This window comes from Gopherus flavomarginatus, chromosome 23 (genome assembly GCF_025201925.1).
Source record: "Gopherus flavomarginatus isolate rGopFla2 chromosome 23, rGopFla2.mat.asm, whole genome shotgun sequence".
NCBI classification, from domain to species: domain Eukaryota; kingdom Metazoa; phylum Chordata; order Testudines; family Testudinidae; genus Gopherus; species Gopherus flavomarginatus.
This window is the reverse complement of record NC_066639.1, coordinates 13,410,850-13,434,402: the sequence shown is the minus strand read 5'-3', so window position 1 is coordinate 13,434,402 and position 23,553 is coordinate 13,410,850. Positions and strand designations below refer to the sequence as shown.

The window sequence follows — 23,553 nt, the reverse complement described above, 5'->3', positions numbered from 1 at the left end:
AAGGTCCAAATCTGGGAAAAAATGTTATGACACCCCTCCCCCCCACAGACAGTCCCTACTCCATCACAGTAATGCCCAGAGCATTTCCCGCATGGAGCAACAGTGACACCGTGTGGCCACGCAGGGTAATGCACAGAGCATCACACCTACGTAGAGGCTGTAGAGATCCCTGGGGGGCTTAGGGGTCATGGGAGGTACAGATAGCTACTTCCAGGATGAAGGCATTCTGGGGGGCTTAAGGGGGTTTGTAGGGTCACAGATACCTACATCCAGGATGGTCAGGACTCTGGGGGAGTTAGGGGGGTTGTGGGGGCATAGGTACTGGCGTCCAGGCTGTAGAGGTCCTGGTGGGGATTAGGGGCTTCGTGGAGGACACCAATACCTACGTCCGGGTTGGAGAGGTCCCTGGATGGCTTAGGGGGTTATGGTGAGCACAGAGGTCCCTGGGTGTTTAGGGACTTGGTGAGGGGCACAGATACCTATGTATGTCCTGGAGGGGTCCCTGGGGGGGCTTACTGGTATTGTAGGGGACACAGATACCTACGTCCAGGCTATAGGGATTCTGGGAGTGCTTAGGGCGTTGGGGGGGCACAGATACCTACACCCAGGTGGAGGGGTCCCAGAGGGCTTAGGGGGGTTGTGGGGGCACAGATATGTACGTCCAGGCTGGATAGGTTCCAGGGGGGATTAGGGGGTTTTGTGGACGGCAGAGATACCTATCTCAAGGCTCTAGGAGTCCCTTGGGGGCTAAGGGTTTTTTTGGGAGGCATAGATATCTATGTCCAGGTTGGAGTGGTTCCTGGGGGGTTTAGGGAGTTCCTGGGGGGCAAAGATACCTAGGTCCATGCTGTAGGGGTCTCCAGGTGGATTAGGGGTTTTCTGTGGGGCACAGATACATACATCTAGGCTGTAGGAGTCCCTGGGAGGCTTAGGGGGTTTGTGAGGGGCAGAGATACCTACGTCCAGGCAATAGGGCTTCCAGGGGAAATTAGTATGTTGGGGGGGGCACAGATACCTAGGTCCAGGCTGGAGGGTTCCCGAAGGGGGTGTGGGCTTAGGCAGTTTGTGAGGGTCACATATACCTGCATCCAGGCTGGAGGGGTCCCTGGGGGGCTTAGCGGGTTCGTGGGGGGCACAGATACCTAAGTCCAGGCTGGAGGGTTGCAGGGGGGGCTTATGGGCTTCGGGGGGGCACAGATACTTATCTCTAGGCTGTAGGGGTCCCTGGTGGGCTTAGGGGTTTTTTGGGAGCCCCAGATACCTAAGTCCATGCTGTAGGCATCCCTACAGGTGCTTATGGGTTCGTGGGGTGCACAGATACTTATGTCCAGGCTGGAGTGGTCCTGGGGGGGGTTGGAGTTTTGTGGGGGGCACAGATACGAACCTCCAGGCTGTAGGAGTCCCAGGGGGGCTGTGAGGGTACAGATACCTGCATCTAAGCTGGAAGAGTCCTGGGGGTATAGGGGGTTTGTGGGGGGCACAGATACCTAGGTCCAGGCTGTCGATGTCCCAGGGAGATTAGGAGGTTCACTGGGGGCTGAGATACATCCAGGCTGGATGTGTCCCGAGGAGCTTAGGGAGTTCATGGGGTGCTCAGACACCTGTGTCCAGGCTGTAGGGATCCCTGGGGGCTTAGGGGGGTCGTGGGGGTCACAGGTAGGTACATCCAGGCTAAAGGGGTCGCTGGGGCATTTAGGGGGGTTGTGGGAGCACAGATACCTACGTCCAGGCTAAAGGGGTAATGGAGGTGCTTAGGGGATCGGGGTGGACACAGATACCTACGTCCAGGGTCTAGGGGTCCCGAGGGGATTGGGGGTTGAGAGGGGAACAGATACCTACATCCTAGCTGGAGGAGTCCTGGGTGGTTTAGGAGGTTCGTTGGAGTCACAGATACCTACGTCCAGGCTGTAGGGGTTCCTGGGGCTTTAGGGGGTTTCTGGGGGGGTCACAGATACCTGTGTTCACACTGGAGGGGTCCCAGAGGGCTTAGGAGATTTATGGGGGGCACAGATACCAACGTCCTGGCTGTAGATGTTCCTGGGGTGCATAGAGGGGCTGTGGTCGCACATAACCCGACATCCAGGCTGTCTGGGTCCCGGGGGGGATTAGGGGGTTCATGGGGAGCTCAGATATCTATCTCTAGATTGGAGATGTCCCAGGAAGGATTAGGGAGTTTCTGGGGTGCACAAATACCTATCTCCAAGCTATAGGGGTCCCTGTGGGCCTTACGGGTTTGTAGGGGGCAGAGATAACTATCTCCCATCTTTAGGGGTCTCTGGGGAGGCTTATATGGTTTGTGGGTGGCCCAAATACCTATGTCCAGGCTCGAGAGGTCCCTGTGGGGCTTATAAGGTTCGTGAGTGGCACAGATACCTACGTCCAGGCTAGAGGGGTGGCTGGGGGGCTTAGGGGGGTTGTGGGAGCACAGATACCTAACTTCAGGCTATAGGGGTCCTGGGGGTGCTTAGAGGTCGGGGCAGGCACAGATACCTACGTCCAGGCTGTAGGAGTCCCGAGGGGATTGGGGGGTGTGGGGGGCAGAGATACCTGCGTCCACATTGGAGGGCTCCCTGGGGGTTTAGTGCATTTATGGGGGTCACAGATACCTATGTCCAGGCTAGAGGGGTGGCTGGGGGGCTTAAGAGGGTTGTGGGAGCACAGATACCTAACTTCAGGCTATAGGGATCCCGGGGGTGCTTAAGGGTCGGGGCGGGCACAGATACTTACATCCAGGCTGTAGGGGTCTCCAGGGGATTGGGGGTTGTGGGGGGCAGATATACCTACATCCAAACTGGAGGGCTCCCTGGGGGTTTAGTGCATTGGTGGGGGTCACAGATACCTACGTCCAGGCTGTAGGGGTCCCGGGGGGCCTTAGGGGATCGTGGGGGACACAGAAGCCTAATTGCAGCCTATAGGGGTCCCAGGGGTGCTTAGGAGGTGGGGTGGTGCAGATACCTATGTCCAGCCAGTAGGAGTCCCTTGGGGGGCTTAGGGGGTTGTAGGGGTAAAGATACCTACATCCTGGCTGAAGGAGTCCTCAGGGGGTTCGTGTGGCTCAGAGATACCTACGTCCAGGCTGTAGGGGTTTTGGGGGGGCTTAGGGGGTTTCTGGAGGTCACAGATACCTCCATGCAGACTAGACAGGTCCCGGGGGGATTAGGAAGTTTATGGGGTGCACAGATGAAAACTTCCAGGCTGTACAGGTCCCTAGGGGGCTTAGGGGGTTGTGGGGGGCACAGATACCTATGTCAAGGCTGGAGGGGTCCCTGGAGGGCTTAGCAGTTCATGGGGGCACAGATACCTACGTCCAGCTGAGCTTTTCCCTGGGGGCAGCCAGTGCGCAGCTGCGATCAGCTGTTTGCTGGGCAGGCTCTGCTCAACTGCTCCCCCCTTCCTGCTCCTGCAGGGGCTGAGTGAGTCCCCCCACCCCCAACAGCCTCAGGGGTGGGCAGGGGTGCGGGGCCAGCAGCAGCACAGCCCGTCCTGCTCCCTGGGGCTGCCCCGCACCTCTCAGGTTGATGGCTCTGCCACGGCCTCCGCGGGAATCACTGCTCCCCGCCCGCCAGACTGGGCTCCGGCCACAGCAGCATCGGGTGCCCCAGAGAGCCTGGCTAGGCTGGGGCTGGGGGCAGTGGTAGGTTGGGGGGAGGGGAAGCTCCAGATACTGGCAGGAGGGAGGGAGGAGAGAAGCCGAGTTGGAGTGGGGGAGGAGAAGCCCTGGACTGGGCTGGAGCCACGGTGGGGCCAGGGGGCAAGGAGAAGCCCCGGGCCCCTGCAGGAGCTGCAGTGGGGGGGAGAAGCGCCAAGCTGGGGCAGGGGAGGAGAAGCCATGCAGGGTTGGGAGCAGGGCCGGCTTTAGCCCGATTTGCCCGATTCCCCCGAATCGGGCCCTGCACCTGAAGTGGCCCCGCGCTCGCTGTCTCCTGGAAGCAAAGTTCTGCGTCTCCTGGAAGCTGCAGCTGTTGCTGCTAGGCAACGAGAGACGCGGACCGGCACAGGGCTGAGCAGAGGCAGCCGCGTGGGTGTTGCAGGTCAGGAGGGGGAAGGGGGAGAAGGCACACGTGCTTTACAGCCTTCCTTCCCCTCCCCTCCCCTCCCCTCAGCACTCACCTGGAAGAGACGCCGAGGGGGACAGGAATCTCTGCAGTGGACCTCACCTACCTGAACAGCTGCTGGGGCTCCCAGCGGTGAGTGTCTGACCCTGTGATTCCCCACAGGTTTGTAAGATTGGGTTGGTGTTGTGGTTTTCGGGGTCTTGCTGTTTGAGGGTGAGTTTGTGCCTGCCTGTGTCTGTTTCACAACTAAAGTCGAGATCACGTCATGGAACCCAGGAGAAAAGCCCCCAGCCGGTACTTAGTGCTGTGAACTCCAGGTGAGAGAGAGAGGGAGGTTTGGAGGAGGAAATCAAATACATCAAGAGGGGACAATGCGAAAGGTCTGCAGCATGGCACGGCAGGCTGAGACTTTTATCTCTCTGCAGAAGGAGAAACTGAGGCACAGCATGATCTGATTCCCTCTCCAAATTATTTTGCAAAGGAAGGGGACTGGGGCTCCTATCCAAACCAGTTCCCTTCCCATCAGCTCTGCTTTCCCTGCTGCAAGACCGCTGTAGGGGCTGAATATTTCCATTAAACTATGGCTCCTTCATTTGCCCTGCAACAATAAAATAGACCGGCTTTTTGAGGGGGGGCGAATAGCCCCCCCCAAAGCTGTGTGGATATTAAGGTTTTTTTGAGGAGGGGCATGATAATATTCTAGATTAATCAAATGCCCAGCTCAGCTTTCTAGCCATCCAGCAGCTCTAGGGCAGGGAAGAAAGGTGCTCTTGGTGCAGAGTCGCAAAACAGGGGTGAATTTAGCTGGGGGTTGAGGGCTCCACTTGAAATCCCACCCGATGCAGCCACACAGAATCACTGGCAGCGCTGGGAGAGGCCAGGAGTGGAAGCAGGTGGCCTGGGGGTGAGGGGACATTGCCCTCAGTCCTGGGCTCTGGGATGGACTAGGCTGGGTGGTGGGTTCAGTCTAGTCTTCCAGCCTGTTGCTCTCACTGGAGTTTGTGGTTTTCATCTGGCTCCACCAAAAAGATCGAACAAGCCCAGTAGAAAAGGAGAGTGAGAGAGGCGGGAAGGAGTTTGTAAGGAGTTTAAGTGACCCATCAGTGAAAGAGTAAAACCAGAGTTTGACTGGGTTTAGCCCCAGCCACCGCTCCTGCAAACACTGGGGAAGGGGCAGCTCCATCCTCCACTGAGGCTATGGTGAGGGGCATCAGGGGAGGAAGGAAGCCACATGGCAGTCCCTTCCTCCCAGCAGCCTCCTCCAGCCCCCAAACTCTGTCCCAAAGCCTGCACGGCACCCACCCCTCCGCACTCCCTCCCAGAGCCTGCACCCCTCCATCCTTCCTGCACCCCACCCCATGCCCCAGCCTGCACCCAGCACCTAAATTCCGTCCCACTCAACCCTGGGCAAAGCTCCTTGGTCTGGCTCCCAGCCCCTCTCCAAGGGTTGCAGCTGTCTGGAGGTGCCTGCCTTCCACACCTTCCTCATTCACCCCTCATTCATTCAATAGGGCAATTGATTACAAAGTGGAGGAAAGCTCTTATTCTACTTCTAGCAAAAAGACATTTTTCTTTTACCTTATATACTATCTTAGGGGCCCGCTATAACATTGCCAAGGTTCAATACAAAGTCATGTAAAAGTTATACAAAAATGCATAATGCAGAGATTTATCTACAACTGCATTGACTGCTGTGTGCAGTAATATAATGACCCCTGGGTCTCTGAATGAGGCTACATACTGGGGGGGAGGCGGTGCAGCAGCGAGTTGGGGGTAAGCGGGTGGGCAAGCAGCAGGTGGACAAAGAGGTGAGCAGTGAGCCAGAAGGAGTTCTAGGGGCAGGCATGAGAGTTTCTGGCAGGGGAGGGAGAAAGTGAAAGGAGACAAGTGGTGGGTGGGGGACTGACTAGGAGGGAAGCAGCAAGTCAGCGGGGGACTAGGGGGTGAAGAAGGGTGTGATGGTGCGGCCGAGCGGAGAGGGGGTGGGTCCTATTTTACTGCTGTGATCTGGTCACCCTATGTGTGTCAGGTTTCAGAATAGCAGCCGTGTTAGTCTGTATCTGCAAAAAGAACAGGAGTAATTGTGGCACCTTAGAGACTAACAAATTTATTTCAACATAAGCTTTCATGGGCTACAGCCCACTTGTTCGGATGAATAGAATGGAATACTTCTTTTTGCCTATGTGTGCCATTTCTCTCTCCCCCCAAAACCTTCCTCTTTGGCCCACAGCTGTTTCGACAGGGTGGCGCTGAGGAAGGAGGGTTTGTTTCTGCGAGACGGGTGGTGCTGGGGGGAAAGAGGGGGCATAAAATAAACATTATTGAAGAAAATCAGTTGAACAACTATCGAAACATAAATTATTTTCCTAATATGAAAGTGAAAATCTATAATTAATATTCTTTTAGACTGTGGTGACTTCTATCAATATGGGCAAGAGATGAAGAGATATTGGTAGAAAGCACCCAAGTGGGAGTAAGAAAAGAGCCATATACAATATGATGTAATGTATGTAATATATAATTTTGTTATTATGTATACAGTCATGGAAAGTAAATAATACATGGAAGAAATGAAAGGTGTCTTTTTTAGTCATCCCTGCCGGGGCCCCATCAAAACTATTCGAATTGGGCCCCGCGCTTGCTAAAGCCGGCCCCTGAATGTGGGTGCAGAGCTGGTTGAAACCCCAGACTCCAGGAGCCCTTCTCCAGGTTTGGCTGTCCAACGGAGAGTGTGTACCTAGTGAGTCCGGCAGGGATCAGTCCGGGGTCCGGTACTATTCAATATTTTCATGAATGATTTGGAAAACGGAGTGGAGAGCATGCTTCTAAAATTTGCAACTGACGCCAAGCATTTTGGAGCACAGGACTGAAATTCAAAACACCCTTAACAAATTGGAGACTTGGTCTTCTTGAGCCAAACTCCATGGTTGGGCCCCTCTCTCTAGACTGGGCTGAAGTGAAACCCCAGAGCCAAACACTCCTCCTGGGCAGTGCGCTCTGACTTTGAATGGTCAGATGCTGCTTAGCACTGTCAGAGCAGCTTTTGCTGCGGGATTCTCCCAGCACTTTCCAATAGCGGGAAAGTATGAAATCCCCATTTGTAGGCTGGGGACAGAGCCCTCGAGTGAGGAGCAACTTGCCCAAAGTCCCACAGAAAAAGGAAAACAACCAGTAGTGGAACCAATAGGAAACCCAGCAATGGAACTCAGGAATCCTGGGGGTGTGGTAGGGTGACCAGATGTCCTGATTTTATAGGGACAGTCTCAATTTTGGGGTCTTTTTCTTATCTAGGATCCTATTACCCCCCATGCCCTGTCCTGATTTTTCACACTTGCTGTATAGTCACCCTAGGGTGTGCACATGTGTGGGTCCCAGTTGCTCCCTGCCCCACTCATTGAAGCAGATGTGCAGGGTTACTGCCCTGGGAACTTCAGGGCACCAGTGGACATGGGGCTGGCTGGAGGCAGGGCAGGGTCTGACTGGAGGTGGGGTCTGGCTGCAGGCAGGGTAAGGGGTGCGGGGCTGGCTAGAGAGAGGAGTGTTTGGGGCAGGCTGGCTGGCTTCAGGGCAGGCCACAGGGGGGTGCAGCAGGGGTTGGCAGGGCTGGAGACAGAGTGTGGGACTGGCTGGCTTCAGGCAGGGGGGTGCATCAGGGGTTGGCTGGAGACAGGGCAGGGGGTGCAGGGCTGGTGTGGGTTGGGGTGTGTGTGGGGGCTGGCTGGCTTTGGGCAGGACCACGGGGGTGTGGCTGGAGACAGGGCAGGGGGTGTGGCAGGGGTTGGATGTGGGCAGGGCATGGTGTGTGGAGCTGGCTGCAGACAGGGCAGGGGGAGCAGGGCTGGCTGCAGACGGGCTGGCCGCAGGCAGGACATGGGGTGCGGGGCTGGCCGCAGGCAGGGCAGGGGGTGCGGGGCTGGCCGCAGGCAGGGCAGGGGGTGCGGGGCTGGCCGCAGGGAGGGCAGGGGGTGCGGGGCTGGCCGCAGGGAGGGCAGGGGGTACGGGGCTGGCCGCAGGGAGGGCAGGGGGTACGGGGCTGGCTGTAGGCAGGGCAGGGGGTATGGGGCTGGCTGCAGGCAGGGCAGGGGGAGCAGGGCTGGCTGCAGGCAGCCCTGGCTGCAGGCAGGGGCTGGCTGCAGGCAGGGCATGAGATGCGGGGCTAGCTGCAGGAAGAGCAGGAGGTGGAGGGCTCACTGAAAATGTACTGAGAGGTATTTTAAGGTGAAGATAACACCATGGTTACCAGGTGACTGGCACATCCTGCATTAAAGAAAGGAAGGGACCTGGAGTTAATAGTCTGAAGTATTTGTTACCAACCCTGTCACTGTCTGACCCCCCTTCAGCTCGGAGCAGGTTTGTACGTTGCTGTGTGGAACGCACAGACTCTTGCAGAGCAGGGGCAGCTGTTTCCATGGCAGAGAGCCTGGCACTTAGGACGCTTTCTACACTTGCTCTTTTGAAGCAATTCAATAAAATAACAGTCGAGCTACAATGTCTGGTCCAAAATTTTAGCCCCCCCTTGGTGCAAAAACGCTATTTTAGGATCTAAACAGGAGGCTTCCAGCGCTAGGACACCTGACCAGAGAGCTCAATGGGGGCATAACAGCTGCTGACTCTGAGGGTCCTGGGCTAAATCCGCTTGCAGGTGGAAGCGTGTTGATTTATTTGCTCGATAATGAGGAAGGATAAGATTTAATCACAGGTTTTTTTTTAGTAAATGTCATGGACAGATCGCGGGCAAAAAACAAAAAATCACTGCCCATGACCCATCCATGACCTATACCATAAATATCCCTCATTGAATCTTGGAGAGGGAAACCCAGAGGGGTCCGTGGCACCAGCTGTGGGGGCAGGGAGTCCAGGGGGCCCGTGGCACCATGTACGGGGGGGAGAAGCCCCAGGGGAGCCCCCGAGGCCAGCCCTGCTCTGGCCACCTCAGGACAGGTGCCAGGAGCCACCGAGCTGTGGCTGCTCCTGCCATCCTTGGAACCACTGCTCAAGCTGTCCCCAGGCCAGCTGCTTGGGCAGCCACGGAGTCAGCCACACTGGCCACTGCAGAAGTCACAGAATCTATGACTTTTGCAACCTCCGTGACAGACACGGATCCCCAATAAAGAGACAAACCCCTCCCTGCTGTGACTGCAGTTCCTGGAAGGAAAGAGAAGAACAGAAAGTGAAGAGAGAAGGAAAGATAGAGACTCCCTGTCACCTCGCTCCCTGCTGCCTCCCCCTTGTAGTCTATAATCCCATTCCACTGGGTTCGCTGTGCTGGTGCCATGGGGGTGACACTAGAGTTCTGGGGATTTAGGGGAGCCAAGGGGGCTCTTCACTTCTCAGCATTTCACACAAATTTGTCTTTGGGCTGAAGTATCTCCTATGGGGGCCTCTTAGTCAGAGCTGTACTTCACCTCCTTTGGGGGGGAGGGAGGTGTAAATTGTGGAATAGGCAGAGGTCTCCCATAAAGGGTCATATTGTTCTGGTGACTCATTTTGGCCGGGGTCACATATCCTCTGATACAGGATCATGTGTGGAACATGGAAACTCTGGCTTTTCCTAACTGCTGTAGAGTGTGAGTTCTGGGCAAGGGCAGAGGAGAGGGAACAAGAGGAGAAAGGCAGAGACATTGGAGAAGAGTAATGGGGGAGAAGAGACAGAGAACACAGAGACAGTAAATGATTGAAGCAGAACAAGTGTCCCAGCTCCATCTTGGTGTTCACAGAGCTGGGTAGTTGTAGGTTTTCCAGTGTCAAGTCTGAACTTTGATTCTAGCAAAGTGAGTTCAAATATCAAGGGGATCTCCACAGACCTGATCTCTCTCCCCCGGCTCCTGTTTTAGTATTAATTTTTATTTTGACATATTTGGCTTAACTGTGATCTTCTCTTTCCCCACCTGTATTGCAATTTGGGTGGATTTTGTTTTGCCTTTTTTTTTTTTTTTTGGTTCCCTTTGTTCATATCATTATAATTGTAACAGCAAAGGAATCTGTCGGAGCAAAAACTGACTCAAAACTTTATTTCCCCATCATGCAGGAACATCAGATAAATATCTGCACACAGCTGGGATCACAACATGGAAGGCCAGGGGATGGGAGATGCAGGTTTCCAAGTGCTTTGTCTTCTCAGCCCCTTGTGTGCCTCCATCCTGTGTGAACTGCTGGGCTTTGCCACATTTTTTGTCTGAGTCTATTGATGATGTGATTGTAACACAATGTGACTGAAATTAAACCACTTCCAGACAAGGAACCAACAAAAGAGAAAAGCCATTATTGCGTTGGCTGGGAATTGAAGCCAGGTCAACTGCTTGTGAAGGCAGCTATGCTCACCACTGTACCACCAATACATTTGGCAGGAGTAGCTTTTCTGCAGGCTACGTGTGTTGGTAAAGGGGGTGACACATGACCATGGAGCTATTGAGCAGGGTGGATGGGCTGGAAGCCTCCAGACAGCTGGGAGCAGAGTTAGGGGGCAAAGCTGAAAACAGATCTCATTGGGAGCTGGCCCCACACCCAACCCGCCCCTAGGAGAGGGGAAGTGAAACTCAACCTCAATCATAGAAAAATCTTCCCTGAGAAGGAAGGGAACAGCTTGTTTTAAAGACAAGGTTTGTGATTTTTCCCCACTACATACAGAAGGGCTGGATAGTGCTGATTCCAGACAAGACTCCGGAAGGATAAGGAAGAAATTCAGGCTGCCAGTGACCTGCAGGTGGGAGATGATTTTCTGTCAGTGATAGATGCCTCGTCCTAAAGGCCTTTCTCTGCCCCCTTCTAGTGACTGTTTGGTACAGGAATGCAGCCCTCACTCCTGGGTCTCTCTTGGGGAAATAATGTTTCTGTGCAAAACAGAAAAGCTTTTAACAGAAAGGAGAGAAAGGAAATGGCCATGCAATGGGACAGGAATGTAAGGAATGAAACACACGATGCTTTTCCCACATGCATTGACTTTGAACCTTGTTGTTTGCAGTGTTGTTATATTCGTGTTGGTCCCTGGACGTGAGATATGGGGCAGGGAGGTGGGGGTTCACATATCATCTTTCAAAGGACCAAGGAAGGGAGTGTTATTTCCTCCTCCTCATAAAACAGGAACTAGGAGGGGTCACCAAATGAAATGAATAGGCTGCAGGTTTGAAACGAAGTATTTCTTCATACAACGCACAGTTAACCTGGGGAACTCTTTGCCAGAGGATGTTGTGAAGGCCAAGACTAGAACAGAGCTAAAAAAGAACTAGAGAAGTGCATGGAGGACAGGGTCAACAATGGCGATTAGCCAGGATGGGCAGGATGGTGTCTCTAGCCATTGTTTGCCAGAAGTTGGGAATGGGCAACAGGAGAACCACAGAGCAATGACAAAGCTGGGGGTAGCCAGGTTGTCATGGGTGAGTAGTTAAGGGGATGCATTAAAAATCCAGCAGTCATCCCCCTCCTCTCCACCCCCAAGCAGCTTTGAATCTTGATGACTCTGATGCTGAGTTTCCACTGCCTCAGCATCCTCAACCCCCACTGGAGACCAGTGTAGGGTCCTTAGATCCCTGTTCATAGTTCAGACCCCAGCTGATGCACCATCCCTGCCCAGCAACTCACCATCTGCCCCAGGAGAACCAGCTGGTGGGCTGCATCCCCAGGCAGACAGCTTATACTGCTCCCCTCAGAGCAGCAGCCACAGCTGTTGGCAGCTAATCCCCACCTAAGGCTTTGGGGAAGGAGCTGGGGATCACTTCCTTTTTCTTCCATACATCAAGTCTCACTGTGTTTGAACACATTTCTCTCTAAAACTGAATTCAATTTAGAGCCACACCTCCCATTTCTGCTTTGTAAGAGCCTCATTCCTGTACAGAAAACATAAGAACAGCCGTACCGGGTCAGAGCAATGGTTCATCTAGCCCAGTGTCCTGTCTTCCAACAGTGGTCAATGCTAGATGCTTTAGAGAGAATCAACAGAACACATAATCATGAGGTGATCCATCCTGTTGCCCATTCCCAGCGTCTTTACAGTTGTGAACACAAAGAAACATTTGGGGGCCACTTGCAGCTACTCAGAATCATAGATTAGGGTTGGAAGAAACCTCAGGAGGTATCTAGTCCAACTGCAGGTCCTTTTCTGCAGAACTGCCGCTTAGCCAGTCTGTCCCCAGGCTGTAGCAGTGCAGGGGATTCCTCCTTCCTAAGTGCAGGACTCTGCACTTCTCCTTGTTCAACCTCCTCAGATTTCTTTTGGCCCAATCCTCCAATTTGACTAGGTCACTCTGGACCCAATCCCTACTCTCCAGTGCTTGGATTCTTTACATGCTTTCACAGAGCGAAGAGCACATGTTCCCTGATTTCATAGGGCAGAGTTTTAGGGCTATTTTGAGTCAGGGAGCTATGCTATAGGGAGCTTTCCCTGTGTGGATCTGACAGGTTGATCAACATAGATGCACACTGTGACCATTCTAAGGGTGCCAAGGGCTGTGAGTCTCCTTCTTGTTGCCACCTGCCACTACTAAGAAGGACTTTTGGCAGCTGGATGTTAGCGACCAAGCTCACCAGCCTGTCCGGCAGTCAAGCACCCTCCTCTGAGCCACAGCAGCTTGACAATAGATGCACCTTAACCCCCGAGTTCCTTCAATGTGTTCCCCTCCAGGGTCCAGCTCCGATCACCAGATACTCGGGTTATGTCTATACCACCTGCCGAATCGGTGGGCAGCGATCGATCCAGCGGGGGTCGATATATCGCGTCTAGTGTAGATGCAATACATCGAGTGCTCTCCTGCCGACTGCTGTACTCCAGCTTGGTGAGAGGCGCAGGCAGAGTCTACGGGGAGCTGCAGCAGTCGACTCAACACGACAAAGACACCACGGTAAGTCAATCTAAGTACACTGACTTCAGCTACATAATTCATGTAGCTGAAGTTGTGTAACTTAGATCGATTCCCCCTTCCCCCCCCCCCCCCCAGGGTAGACCAGGGCTCAGAAAAATCCCAGCTCCTCTCTGCCCAAAGCAATGGTACATCCCAGGTTACCAGTTTTACTGGTATCACACACAGCACTTGAGCACAGTTATCGACCAAACGGAAATTTATTTAACAAGGGACAGAGATTTAAACAGAAACAAATGTGAGTGATAGAAACCAACCGTTACCAACAAAACAAAATCACAAAATGCAACCGACACTTTTTAATAGCTCCCTTCCCTAGCTAAGTAGACTGAAGTGTGAGGTGACAGTCTATTGCAGTGATTGCTAGTCCCTAGGAGCCACACCCCTGCCTTTCTTGAAGCACCACTGCTCATTAGTGATCTCCTTGGTGAATGGACCCAGAGTGTTTCTCTCCACCCTGTCATAAACTGAATCAGTCTTTTGCGTATATTCACAGAATGGACCATTTCCTCATTGTCATATTGTCCTTTTCACTTCCACAGGGTTTCCATATCTATAATTTGTCATTGATAGTTCTCCATTGGCTTTTCTGGGCTGGAGCACAGGTTGACAATACAGCAATACATCACATAGCTGGCTAGCAAGGGACGGGTGACAATTCCCTCCCATTTGAATGGGCTGTCCCCAACAAGACCTGTGATTGGGGTGACTCACTTTCATGACAATACCATATGGGCCTAATTTTCCATATACTTACAAAACTCCTTCAACAGAACTCATATACACATCTTGCAGTGACCAGGAGTAACAATAATTTACAAGCTTTCACTAGAGATCCCACTGCTAAGCTTCCTGGATAAATATCATAAAAATTAGTGCATTAGGTGTGATGAGTTTGTCAGGTCTGAGGCAGGAGTTTCTTGTGAATTATTTGACCTCTTTGCCAACTGCCACCAAAGAGCTTTTATCACACATGCACTGAGCTATACAGTCACACCCTGATAGAACGAACAGGCCAGCACAAAAAACAGAGAGAGGAACAATAAGATACTAAAATGACAATGGTTGGAACTCTCCATTTCTCTCAGTCTTTGGACTGATGGGTACTAAGAGCTTTTCCCTCAGTTGAACCAGGTGATCGGATACCTGGCTCATCCCTCCATACTAGCAGCTTTCTCACATATAGGGAGATGGGTCAAAATTGGAATTGATGTCATGACTTGATTCTCAAAGGGGATCAATCTGTCTAAAGCTCTGTCTAGCCTTCAAACACTGGAAATATTCTTCTGACAACCTAACACTGTTTACGCTGGGGCTTAGGTCACATTAACTACTTCTCTCAGGGGAGTGGATTTTTCACACCCCAGAGAGATGTGGCAATGTCAACATAGCTTGTCAGTGTAGACCAGCGTTTGGATGGCTTTTTGATATGAAAGGCAATGGATTTCAGCCTTTTCCTTGGTATTGATGGCTGACAGCTGCAGCTTTCCTACCTGCTGGACACATCCTATGACAGATGTCAGACCTCTCCTTTGCAAATTAGAGAAGTGGGGAAGCCAGTGACCCTTACAGTGTAAGTGGGTAAAAACTTAAGACAACTTGTCTCCTCGAGTAGTTTTCCTTTTAATAGAAATTGACTTCGAAGCTAAGCAAAATATGTTCTAATTGAAATACAAAAAAATAAAATCTATACAGGCCCAATATTCTCTTATACACTGTCATAAACAGAGAGTAGGAGTTAATAGAACAAAAGTACTTTATATCTCTTTTGGCTATAAAGGGTTAACAAGTTCAGGGAGCCTGGCTGTCACCTGACCAGAGGACCAATCAGGGGACAGGATACTTTCAAATCTTGTGTGTGCTGTTAGTTTTTGGTTGTTGTTCACTCTGGGGGCTCAGAGGGACCAGATGTGCAATCAGGTTTCTCTCCAATCTCCCTGATACAGGTTCATATAGATTCCAAATAGTAAGTACTAGGTAGATGGCGAGTTAGGTTTACGTTTGTTTTCTTTATTTGCAAATGTGCATTTGGCTGGAAGGAGTTCAAATTTGTATTTTGCTGAAAGGATTTTAATTTGTACTTGAATACTTAGGCTGGGAGGATATTCCCAGTGTCTATAGCTGAAAGACCCTGTACCTATTCCATTTTAAATTTACAAAGATAATTTTTTTTCGCTCTTTAATTAAAAGTTTCTTGTTTAAGAACCTGATTGGTTTTTTTTATTCTGGTGTGAGACCCCAGGGGATGGGGTCTGGATTCACCAGGGAATTGGTGGGGAGAAAGGAGGGAAGGGGGAGAGAGAGGCTATATTCTCTCTGTGTTAGGATTACTCTCTCTCTCAGGAAGAGTCTGGGAAGGGGAGAGAGAAGGAAGGGGGAAGGTGCATTTTCCTCTCTGTTTAAGATTCAAGGAGTTTGAATCACAGTGATCTTCCAGGGTAACCCAGGGAGGGGACGCCTGGGAGAGGCCACGGAGGGGGAAAGAGTTTACTTTCCTTGTGTTAAGATCCAGAGGGTCTGGGTCTTGGGAGTCCCTGGGCAAGGTTTTGGGGGGACCAGAGTGTACCAGGCACTGGAATTCCTGGTTGGCGGCAGTGCTACAGGTTCTAAGCTAGTAATCAAGCTTAGAGGAATTCATGCTGGTACCCCAACTTTTGAACGCTAAGGTTCAGAGTGGGGATTTATACCATGACATACACTCTAACACCTATTCTCCCATCCCAACCTTTGGAGTGAGGTTTTCTACCAGAACTCTCTGCACTACAGGGGGTAAATTAAATCCAAGTAACTTTTGAAGATTAGCCATCATTTCCTGTACAACTAAAAAAAGAAAAAAACAAGACAACTTCCAGTTTTCCAAAATAATTCAGATCATCAAACAATTAGTCTCTTACTCTTGAACCAATAACCATCTATAATTTCATTTTCACTGGTAACATTAACATATTAAAAAATCACAAATTCATGTCATATATGTTAGTTTTCTTTTAATCCCCGTTGCCAACACCTGAACCTTGGCTCAAGTTGTGGTTTGTCCCAACACTTCTGAGAGTTCATATATCTCTGGTTCTTCTGCCATGCGTGTTGGTGGAAGGCGTCTCCTATGTGGGAATGTTTGCATCCTGAGGAAAAATACCTCTCTTGTCACACTTTAAATCTTTCGAAGTAGTAGGAGGTAGGGGAGAAGTGATGTAAATGCATAAAACACAAGAGAAAACTCTCTAGTCTTCACTACAGACATTTATTGGTATAATTATTGCTCAGGGATGTGAAAAATTGAGACAGCTGAGCAACGTAGTTACACAGCTCTAATCCCTGTGTAGATAGCGCTATGTCAGCAGGAGAGCTTCTCCTGCCAACACAGCCATCTGAGACAATATTGATTTAAACAATTGAACTATGCTGTGCTCATATGCACTTCCCTCAGTTACTGAGGGGTCTGCTGTTGTTCCCCATTTCCAAGTGGAGATTTTAAATCACTGCTGTGTCTCTGTTAGCATGGCCAGTAAACTGGAGAGTTCTCTCCTGTTGACAGAACTGCACTTGAACTTTCTCCATGTCATCATGGAAGGATGGGGAAAAGCAAAGCTGAAGTGAGAAATGATGACTTTAGCAAATGCTCATTGGTCTTCAATTCTCCAATAAATCTGAGCTGAACTAATATCTAATTGTGTGACCACAGAGCCATCAAGAAAGATAGAAACCCAGATCACAGAGAGATAGAATACATGACAATGAAGTGTAAATTGAAATTCCAGAGGAGGCTACATCTAATTATTTAGAATCAGGACAAGAGATTCTCCCATCACATTGTCCTCTAATCCATTCAAACATATTTCAATGAGCACTGTCTCAATAGTCAGTTATGTTATTTACAACATGTTTAGTATCCTAGCATTCCCATAATGGGGGAAAAAGCAGCCACCTTGCAGAATTGGCTTTACCAATAGATGGAACCTGGGATTTAAACTCCAAATGATCACATTGTATTTAGGATCCATTTGAATTCCCCTTCCAGCCCTTTGATACTTTCATCTCCAGTCATAGCAACTCTGGCATAGGATTAAATAAGTCAAAGCATCATCTCCAAGCACGGACAACTGAGAACACTTCATCACATGACACTCTGAGAATTGGAGGGGTAGAATGTGATGACGATAAACTCTGCCTGGCTCAGACAAAAGGTAACAGTTCTGCCGTGATAGGGAAGGAGGGAATCTCTGAGTCACCCCATCTCCTTCCAGGTATCAGAGGGGTAGCTGTCTTAGTCCAGCTCTGTACAACGTGACAAAGAGTCCTGTGGCACCTTGCAGACTAACAGACATATTGGCGCATAAGCTTTTGTGGGTGAATCCCCACTTCATCAGATGCATGTAGTGGAAATTTCCAGAGGCAGGTATAAATATGCAAGCACGAATCAGGCTAGAGATAACAAAGTTAGTTCAATCAGGGAGGATGAGGCTCTCTTACAGCAGTGGAGGTGTGAACACCAAGGGAGGTGAAACTGCCTTTGTAGTTGGCAAGCCATTCACAGTCTTTGTTTAATCCTGAGCTGATGGTGTCAAATTTGAAAATAAACTGAAGCTCAGCCGTTTCTCTTTGAAGTGTGGGTCTGAAGTTTTTTTGTTGCAGGATGGCTATTTTTAAATCTGTGATTGTGTGTCCAGGGAGACTGAAGTGTTCTCCTACAGGTTTTTGTATATTGCTTATGCTCCAAAACGTTTTTTAGTCTATAAGGTGCCACAGGACTCTGCCGCTTTTTACATTTCCTTCCAGTATCACAGAGGCTGAAAGGACACTTTTTTTCCTGCCCTTGCTCCTCTTCATTTAAATATAATTTGGAAAGATCCCATGATAACTGCTCTTCAGCACAACCCCAAAGCAACGTGAGAATAACTGGCAATGATACAATCTGCATCACTGGTGACTCTAACAATAACTCTGCAATAGGAGGAATGGTATAAATGTGATGCTCCCTTGTTTCTTGTGAGAAGGGCACACTCAAATTACTCATGGGAGAATGGAGTTGATAGAAAGGACAAATGGGTCCACCTCAAAGAGTCAAACTGCAAAATGCAAAACTGGGCCACTCATCTGGACAAACTGAGGGATATCAGTGCTCCAAGCAGTTCGAACAGCTTTTAAAAGTTACTCTGTGGGAATCAGGAAAAGTATTAAAGTATTGATAGCCCTAGAGGTTTTTATAGCGTTCGCAGATTCTCTGATGGCTCACATGGGCTCAGTGGCAGAACAAGGTTTTCCCACATTCACTGCTTCCATTGGGTCGCATACCTGTGTGGATTCTCTGATGGCTAACAAGCTGCGGGCGGTGAATGAAGTTTTTCCCCACACTCACTGCATTCATAGGGCCTCTCCCGTGTGGTGGATTCTCTGATGTCTAGAAAGGTCAGAGCTGCAAGTGAAGCGTTTCCCACACTCACGGCATTCATAGGGCCTCTCGCCTGTGTGGATTCTCTGATGTTTAGAAAGGGTTGATCTTTCAGTGAAGCGTTTCCCACACTCACGGCATTCATAGGGCCTCTCCCCTGTGTGGATTCTCTGATGTTTAGAAAGGACTGAGCTGTGATTGAAGGTTTTGCCACACTCACTGCATTCAAAAGGCCTCTCCCCTGTGTGGATTCTCTGATGTTGAGAAAGGCCTGATCTGTGAGTGAAGGTTTTCCCACACTCACGGCATTCATAGGGCCTCTCCCCTGTGTGGATTCTCTGATGTTCAGAAAGGCCTGATCTCTGAGTGAAGGTTTTCCCACACTCACGGCATTCATAGGGCCTCTCCCCTGTGTGGATTCTCTGATGTTGAGAAAGGGCTGAGATGCTAGAGAAGCTTTTCCCACACTCACAGCATGTATTTTTCCTCTTTCCCACGAGGATTTCCTGCTGTGCTGTGATTTCCTTGAGGCTCTTCTGAGTTCCCCAACAGAAAATAAATTTACCCATTCTCTCTCCTGGCTGGTTTCCCTGCTCTCTTTCTGGTCTGTGCTGACTCTCCCAGGAGTTTCCCTGCTCATGACTCCTGGACACATTCCTTTTGGATCTTTGCGAAAATGCTCTGTGTTTATCCACTTGCTCAACATTTTCCTGCTGAAAATTCTGCTCCTCTTTCTCACCTACCATTGCATCACCTGCTGTGATAGAGACAGAAACCTCAAACAGGGATAGAAAGGGGAACGCCAAACCAATACAAGAGAGAGGTCAAATAAAAACAAGAACTGAACTCCTCCACTCTTTCCCTAAATAGGAGAGAGGAGAGGATCAATTGGGCCTTCATATCCCACCCAAATTTGCAGGGGGAAGGAAGGCAGCCATGGCCTGGTGTCTGCTAGGATCTACAGGAAGCAATGAGTTATGTTTACCCTAAGGATACGACCCCTCCTAGGGACAATAATGAACTGAGAGACCTCCCAAGGGCTCTGCAGGGCATCCCAGATGTTTCCTTCAGGCACTTACAGATTCTGAGTTCGTTTATTGTTTCCTCACCTGTGCGGGGAGCTCTCAGGATCCGTCTTTCCTCTGAACCATGGAGGTCTGGGACCCATGGCTCTTCTCCTTGTTCCAGCTGGGAGATTATATGAGGTTTGGAAACTGGAAACCCTGCTCAGATGAAAGAAAACAAAGGAGTTCAGTTGATTTCATATGACTGTGTCATAAAAACACTATTAATTTAACTTCAGTGCTTAGTGTGACCCAGTGTGCCTGGGGCAGTCCTCACTTAAAAGGCCAAAATCAGGGCAGGCTGAAAAAGGGTGAGCAGATGCTCCCAAAAAAGATGGTTACTCACCTTTGTAACTGTTGTTCTTCGAGATGTGTTGCTCATATCCATTCCAGTTAGGTGTGTGCGCCGCGCGTGCACATTCGTCGGAAAACTTTTACCCTAGCAACTCAGTGGGCCGGCAGGTCGCCCCCTAGAGTGGCGCCATCATGGCGCTTGATATATACCCCTGACGGCCCACCCGCTCCTCAGTTCCTTCTTGCCGGCTACTCCGACAGTGGGGAAGGAGGGCGGGTGTGGAATGGATATGAGCAACACATCTCGAAGAACAACAGTTACAAAGGTGAGTAACCATCTTTTCTTCTTCGAGTGATTGCTCATATCCATTCCAGTTAGGTGAATCCCAAGCCTTACGTAGGCGGTGGGGTCGGAGTGAAATGTGGCAGAATGAAAACTGCTGAGCCAGAGGCTACAGCATCTCTTGACTGTTGAACCAGGGCATACTGCGAAGCAAAGGTATGGACCGAGGACCAATGGAGCTGCGCGACAGATCTCGTGGGTAGGAACACGAGCCAGCAAGGCGGCAGATGAAGCCTGAGCCCTGGTAGACTGTACGATGATGTGGCTTGGGGAAATATGAGCCAAATCATAAGAAGTGCGGAAGTCCGCCATCACCCAAGATGAGATCCTCTGAGAGGAAAACAAGCAAGCCCTCCCTTTGGCCCGCTACCGTGACAGAGCTGGGGCACCTTACGAAATGGTTCTGGCAGTGCAATATAAATGCGAGCACTCCACAGATGTCCAAGGAGTGCAATGGTTGTGCCCATTGCGTTGAGCTGTGGGTAACATGAAAGGCCGAAACCACCTTAGGGAGGAAAGCCGGGTGCGGTCATAACTGCACCTTGTCTTTGTGAAACCTAGTGTACGGCGGAACCACCGTAAGAGCTCTGAGCTCGGAGACCCGTCTGGCCGATGTAACAGCTACGAGGAAAGTTGTCGTCCAAGACAGGTATAGCAGAGGGCCAGTCGTGAACGGCTCGACTGGGGGAGACATAAGTCTGGTTAAAACTAGGTTGAGGTCCCAGGTTGGGGCTGGGCGGCGCAACCGAGGGTGCAAGCTCTCCAAGCCCTTAAGGGATCTCGAACCCATAGAGCGTGAGAACACGGAACGTCCACCTTAGCCTGGCTGGAAGGTAGAGATGGCTGCTGAGTGTATCCTCAGCGATGATACCGCCAGGTCCTGCCGCTGAAGGCCAGAGGCAGGCCAAATAGAGGGGATCGAGACCTCAGCAGGAGCAAGATCGAGCGTATTGCAGCTGTAGAAGAAACGCTTCCACCTGGCCCGGTACGTTGACCAGGTGGAAGGCTTCCTGTCATCCCGGCTCAGTTACGCAGCAGCCACACCGTGAGGCGAAGAGGCTGCAGGTCCGAGTGACGAAGCCTGTCGTTGCCCTGAGTGATGAGGTCTGGGTGGGGTGGCAGGGTAATTGGGTCTGTTATTGACAGGCCGAGCAACGTGGTATATCAGTGCTGCCTGGACCACTCTGGAGTGATCATGATGATGCGCGCTCTGCCCCTGCGGAGTTTGAGCAGGACCTAATGAACCAGTGGGAACAGTGGGAAGGCATAATGGAGTTGGCCTTTCCACGGCATCAGGAATGCATCCAAGATCGATCCCGAGGAGAGACCTTGGAAGGAGCAGAACATCTGGCATTTTCTGCTCTCGCGGTGAGCGAACAGGTCTATGTGAGGACACATCTCCGCTTCTGGAAAGCAGAACGCCTCACATGGGGCAGAGTGATCACTCGTAAGACAGGAAGACCTGCTGAGTCAAAGCGCCAAGACGTTCCGAACGCCTGGGAGAAAGGACGTCACCAGCTCCATCGAGTGGGCCATGCAAAAGTCCCGGAAATGGATGGCCTCCTGACAAAAAGGGGGGGAGGACCATGTCCCTCCTTGGATATTTATGAAGCACATGGCCGCTGTGTTGGCTGTAAACACCGAGATACAACGGCCTCGCAGCTGCCGCTGGAACCCCTGGCACGCCAGGCGGACTACTCTCATTTTTGGGGCATTGATGTGGAATGCCAGCTCCCGAGAAGACCAAAGGCCTTAAGCTCGGAGGTGACCATGAGCACTTGAGCAGAGAGATGACGCGTCCGTCGTCAGGGGCAGTGAGGGCTGGGGCGGATGAAACCGCATCCCTGCCCACACCAGGGAGGGAGTTAGCCACCACTCTAGGGAGCCTAAGGTGCTCGAGGGAACGGTGACTACCATGACCATCGGCTCCCTGTCCGGGTGGTACGCCGAGGTGAGCCAGACTTGGAGAGGACGGAGGCGGAGCTTGGCATGTTTGGTTACAAACTTGCGGGCAACCATGGACCCGGAAGACTGAGACAAGTATGAGCCGAGGTCGTTGGGAAAGCCTGCAGACCTCAGATGATTGTTGCCATCGCCTAAAACCGCAGTTGTGATAAGCAGGCTCCGGCTAGGTAGGAGACCAGGATAGCCCTTAGGAAGTCCAACCTCTGCGTGGGAACCAGAGTGGATTGCTCTATAGTAATCATCAGGCCTTGACCTGTGAATAAGACCGTGACGATGCCCACGCGCTGAGTGGTTTGTGTCTCAGAGTCTCCTCGGATAAGCGAATCGTCCAGATACGGAAAAACGCATATCCGACATCAGCGAAGGTAGGCGGCGACTATGGCCGTAAACCAGAAGTACTGACAGTTGGCTAGAAAGCGGAGGTATCTCCTGTGCAGAGGGAAGATGGCGTTGTGAAAGTACGCGTCCTTCATGTCCAGAGCGGCATAGTAGCCCCCAGGAGGCAAGGATGGAATAATGGTTCCCAGGGATACCGTGCGGAACTTCAACCTTATCCTAAACCGGTTGAGTCCGTGCAGGACTAGGAAGGTCTGAGACCTGCGTTCGAGTGGGGGACTAGGGCATAACAGGAGTAAAACCCCTTGCCCCTTTTGTCCATCGCCGTCTGCACCTCTTGTACGAGGAATTGCTCGTGAGAGGGGTCCCTGAAGGGGGACAGGGCTGGAACAATTTAGAGGTGGTACCTATGCTCCACCGTGCGCAGGATCCAGCGATCTGAAATTAACTGGGGCCACGCCAGGAGAAAGCGGGATTGGGATCCCGGCCTGTGACTGGTACACCGCCCTCAGGCGCACCTTGGAAGGTTTGTCTTTGGTCCCAGTGGTAATTGCGAGGGACCTTGACCTTGGCTCTTTAGGGGTCCTGACGTTCGTCTGCGACCACCTTGGCCTCGCCGTTTGCCAAAGTCCTGTCTCTGGCTAGGCACAGAGTATGGCGGCTGGGGACAGAAAGGCCTGCGTTTGGTCGCTGGCATATGCATGCTGAGAGAGCGCATTAGGACCCTATTGTCCATCAGGCTTGGCAGCCTGGGGCTGTCTTTGCCGCGAAAGGCCTTTACCAACAAAGGGTAAATCCTGAATGGCATACTGCAGCTCCGGCCGGAGGTTTGAAACCTGAAGCCATGAGATGCACCTCATGGCGACACCAAAGGCCAGAGTCCTGGCTGCAGAGTCTGCTGCGTCCAACGAGGCCTGGAGGGACACTCTGGGTACCTTTTTTCCCCCGTCCTCCAAGACGGCAGCGAACTCTTGGCGGGAGTTTTGAGGGAGAAACTCCATAAACTAAACTACCTTCACCCAGGTGTTATAATTATCGCAGCTAAGCAAGGCTTGTTGCTTTGATACCCAGAGCTGCAGGGCCTCTGCAGAGTACGCCTGGCGGCCAAACAGGTTCATTCGCCAAGCCTCTTTCAGTTTCGGGGCTGGCGCCCGCTGGCCATCGTATCAGAATCGTGGTCCTGAGCATAAGATCTGCGCATGTGGGATGACACGGATGCGTGTCCGAATGGCCATGGAGGTACTAAAAGAAGGCA

General features: G+C 51.3%; 2 protein-coding genes across 5 annotated transcripts in view; one reads left to right on the top strand and one right to left on the bottom strand.

The window, feature by feature from the left end:
• LOC127039327 (zinc finger protein 420-like) overlaps positions 1–23,553 on the bottom strand; it is a 645,607-nt gene that overhangs the window by 401,515 nt on the left and 220,539 nt on the right. The window contains exons 13-15 of one of the 2 annotated variants that reach the window (XM_050932728.1): positions 19,406–19,519; positions 18,200–19,053; positions 15,878–16,029 (exon numbers count right to left, since the gene is read on the bottom strand). The exons of the other annotated variant lie outside the window; for it this stretch is intronic. Of the exons in view, the coding sequence (XP_050788685.1) occupies positions 18,269–19,053; positions 19,406–19,519 (899 nt within the window). The 3' untranslated portion in view covers positions 15,878–16,029; positions 18,200–18,268. Of the gene's footprint in view, positions 1–15,877; positions 16,030–18,199; positions 19,054–19,405; positions 19,520–23,553 lie in introns of those variants that run through there. 2 annotated transcript variants of the gene reach the window in all.
• Positions 1–23,553, top strand: part of LOC127039329 (zinc finger protein 665-like) — a 370,491-nt gene that overhangs the window by 239,249 nt on the left and 107,689 nt on the right. The gene's annotated exons all lie outside the window — the stretch shown is intronic.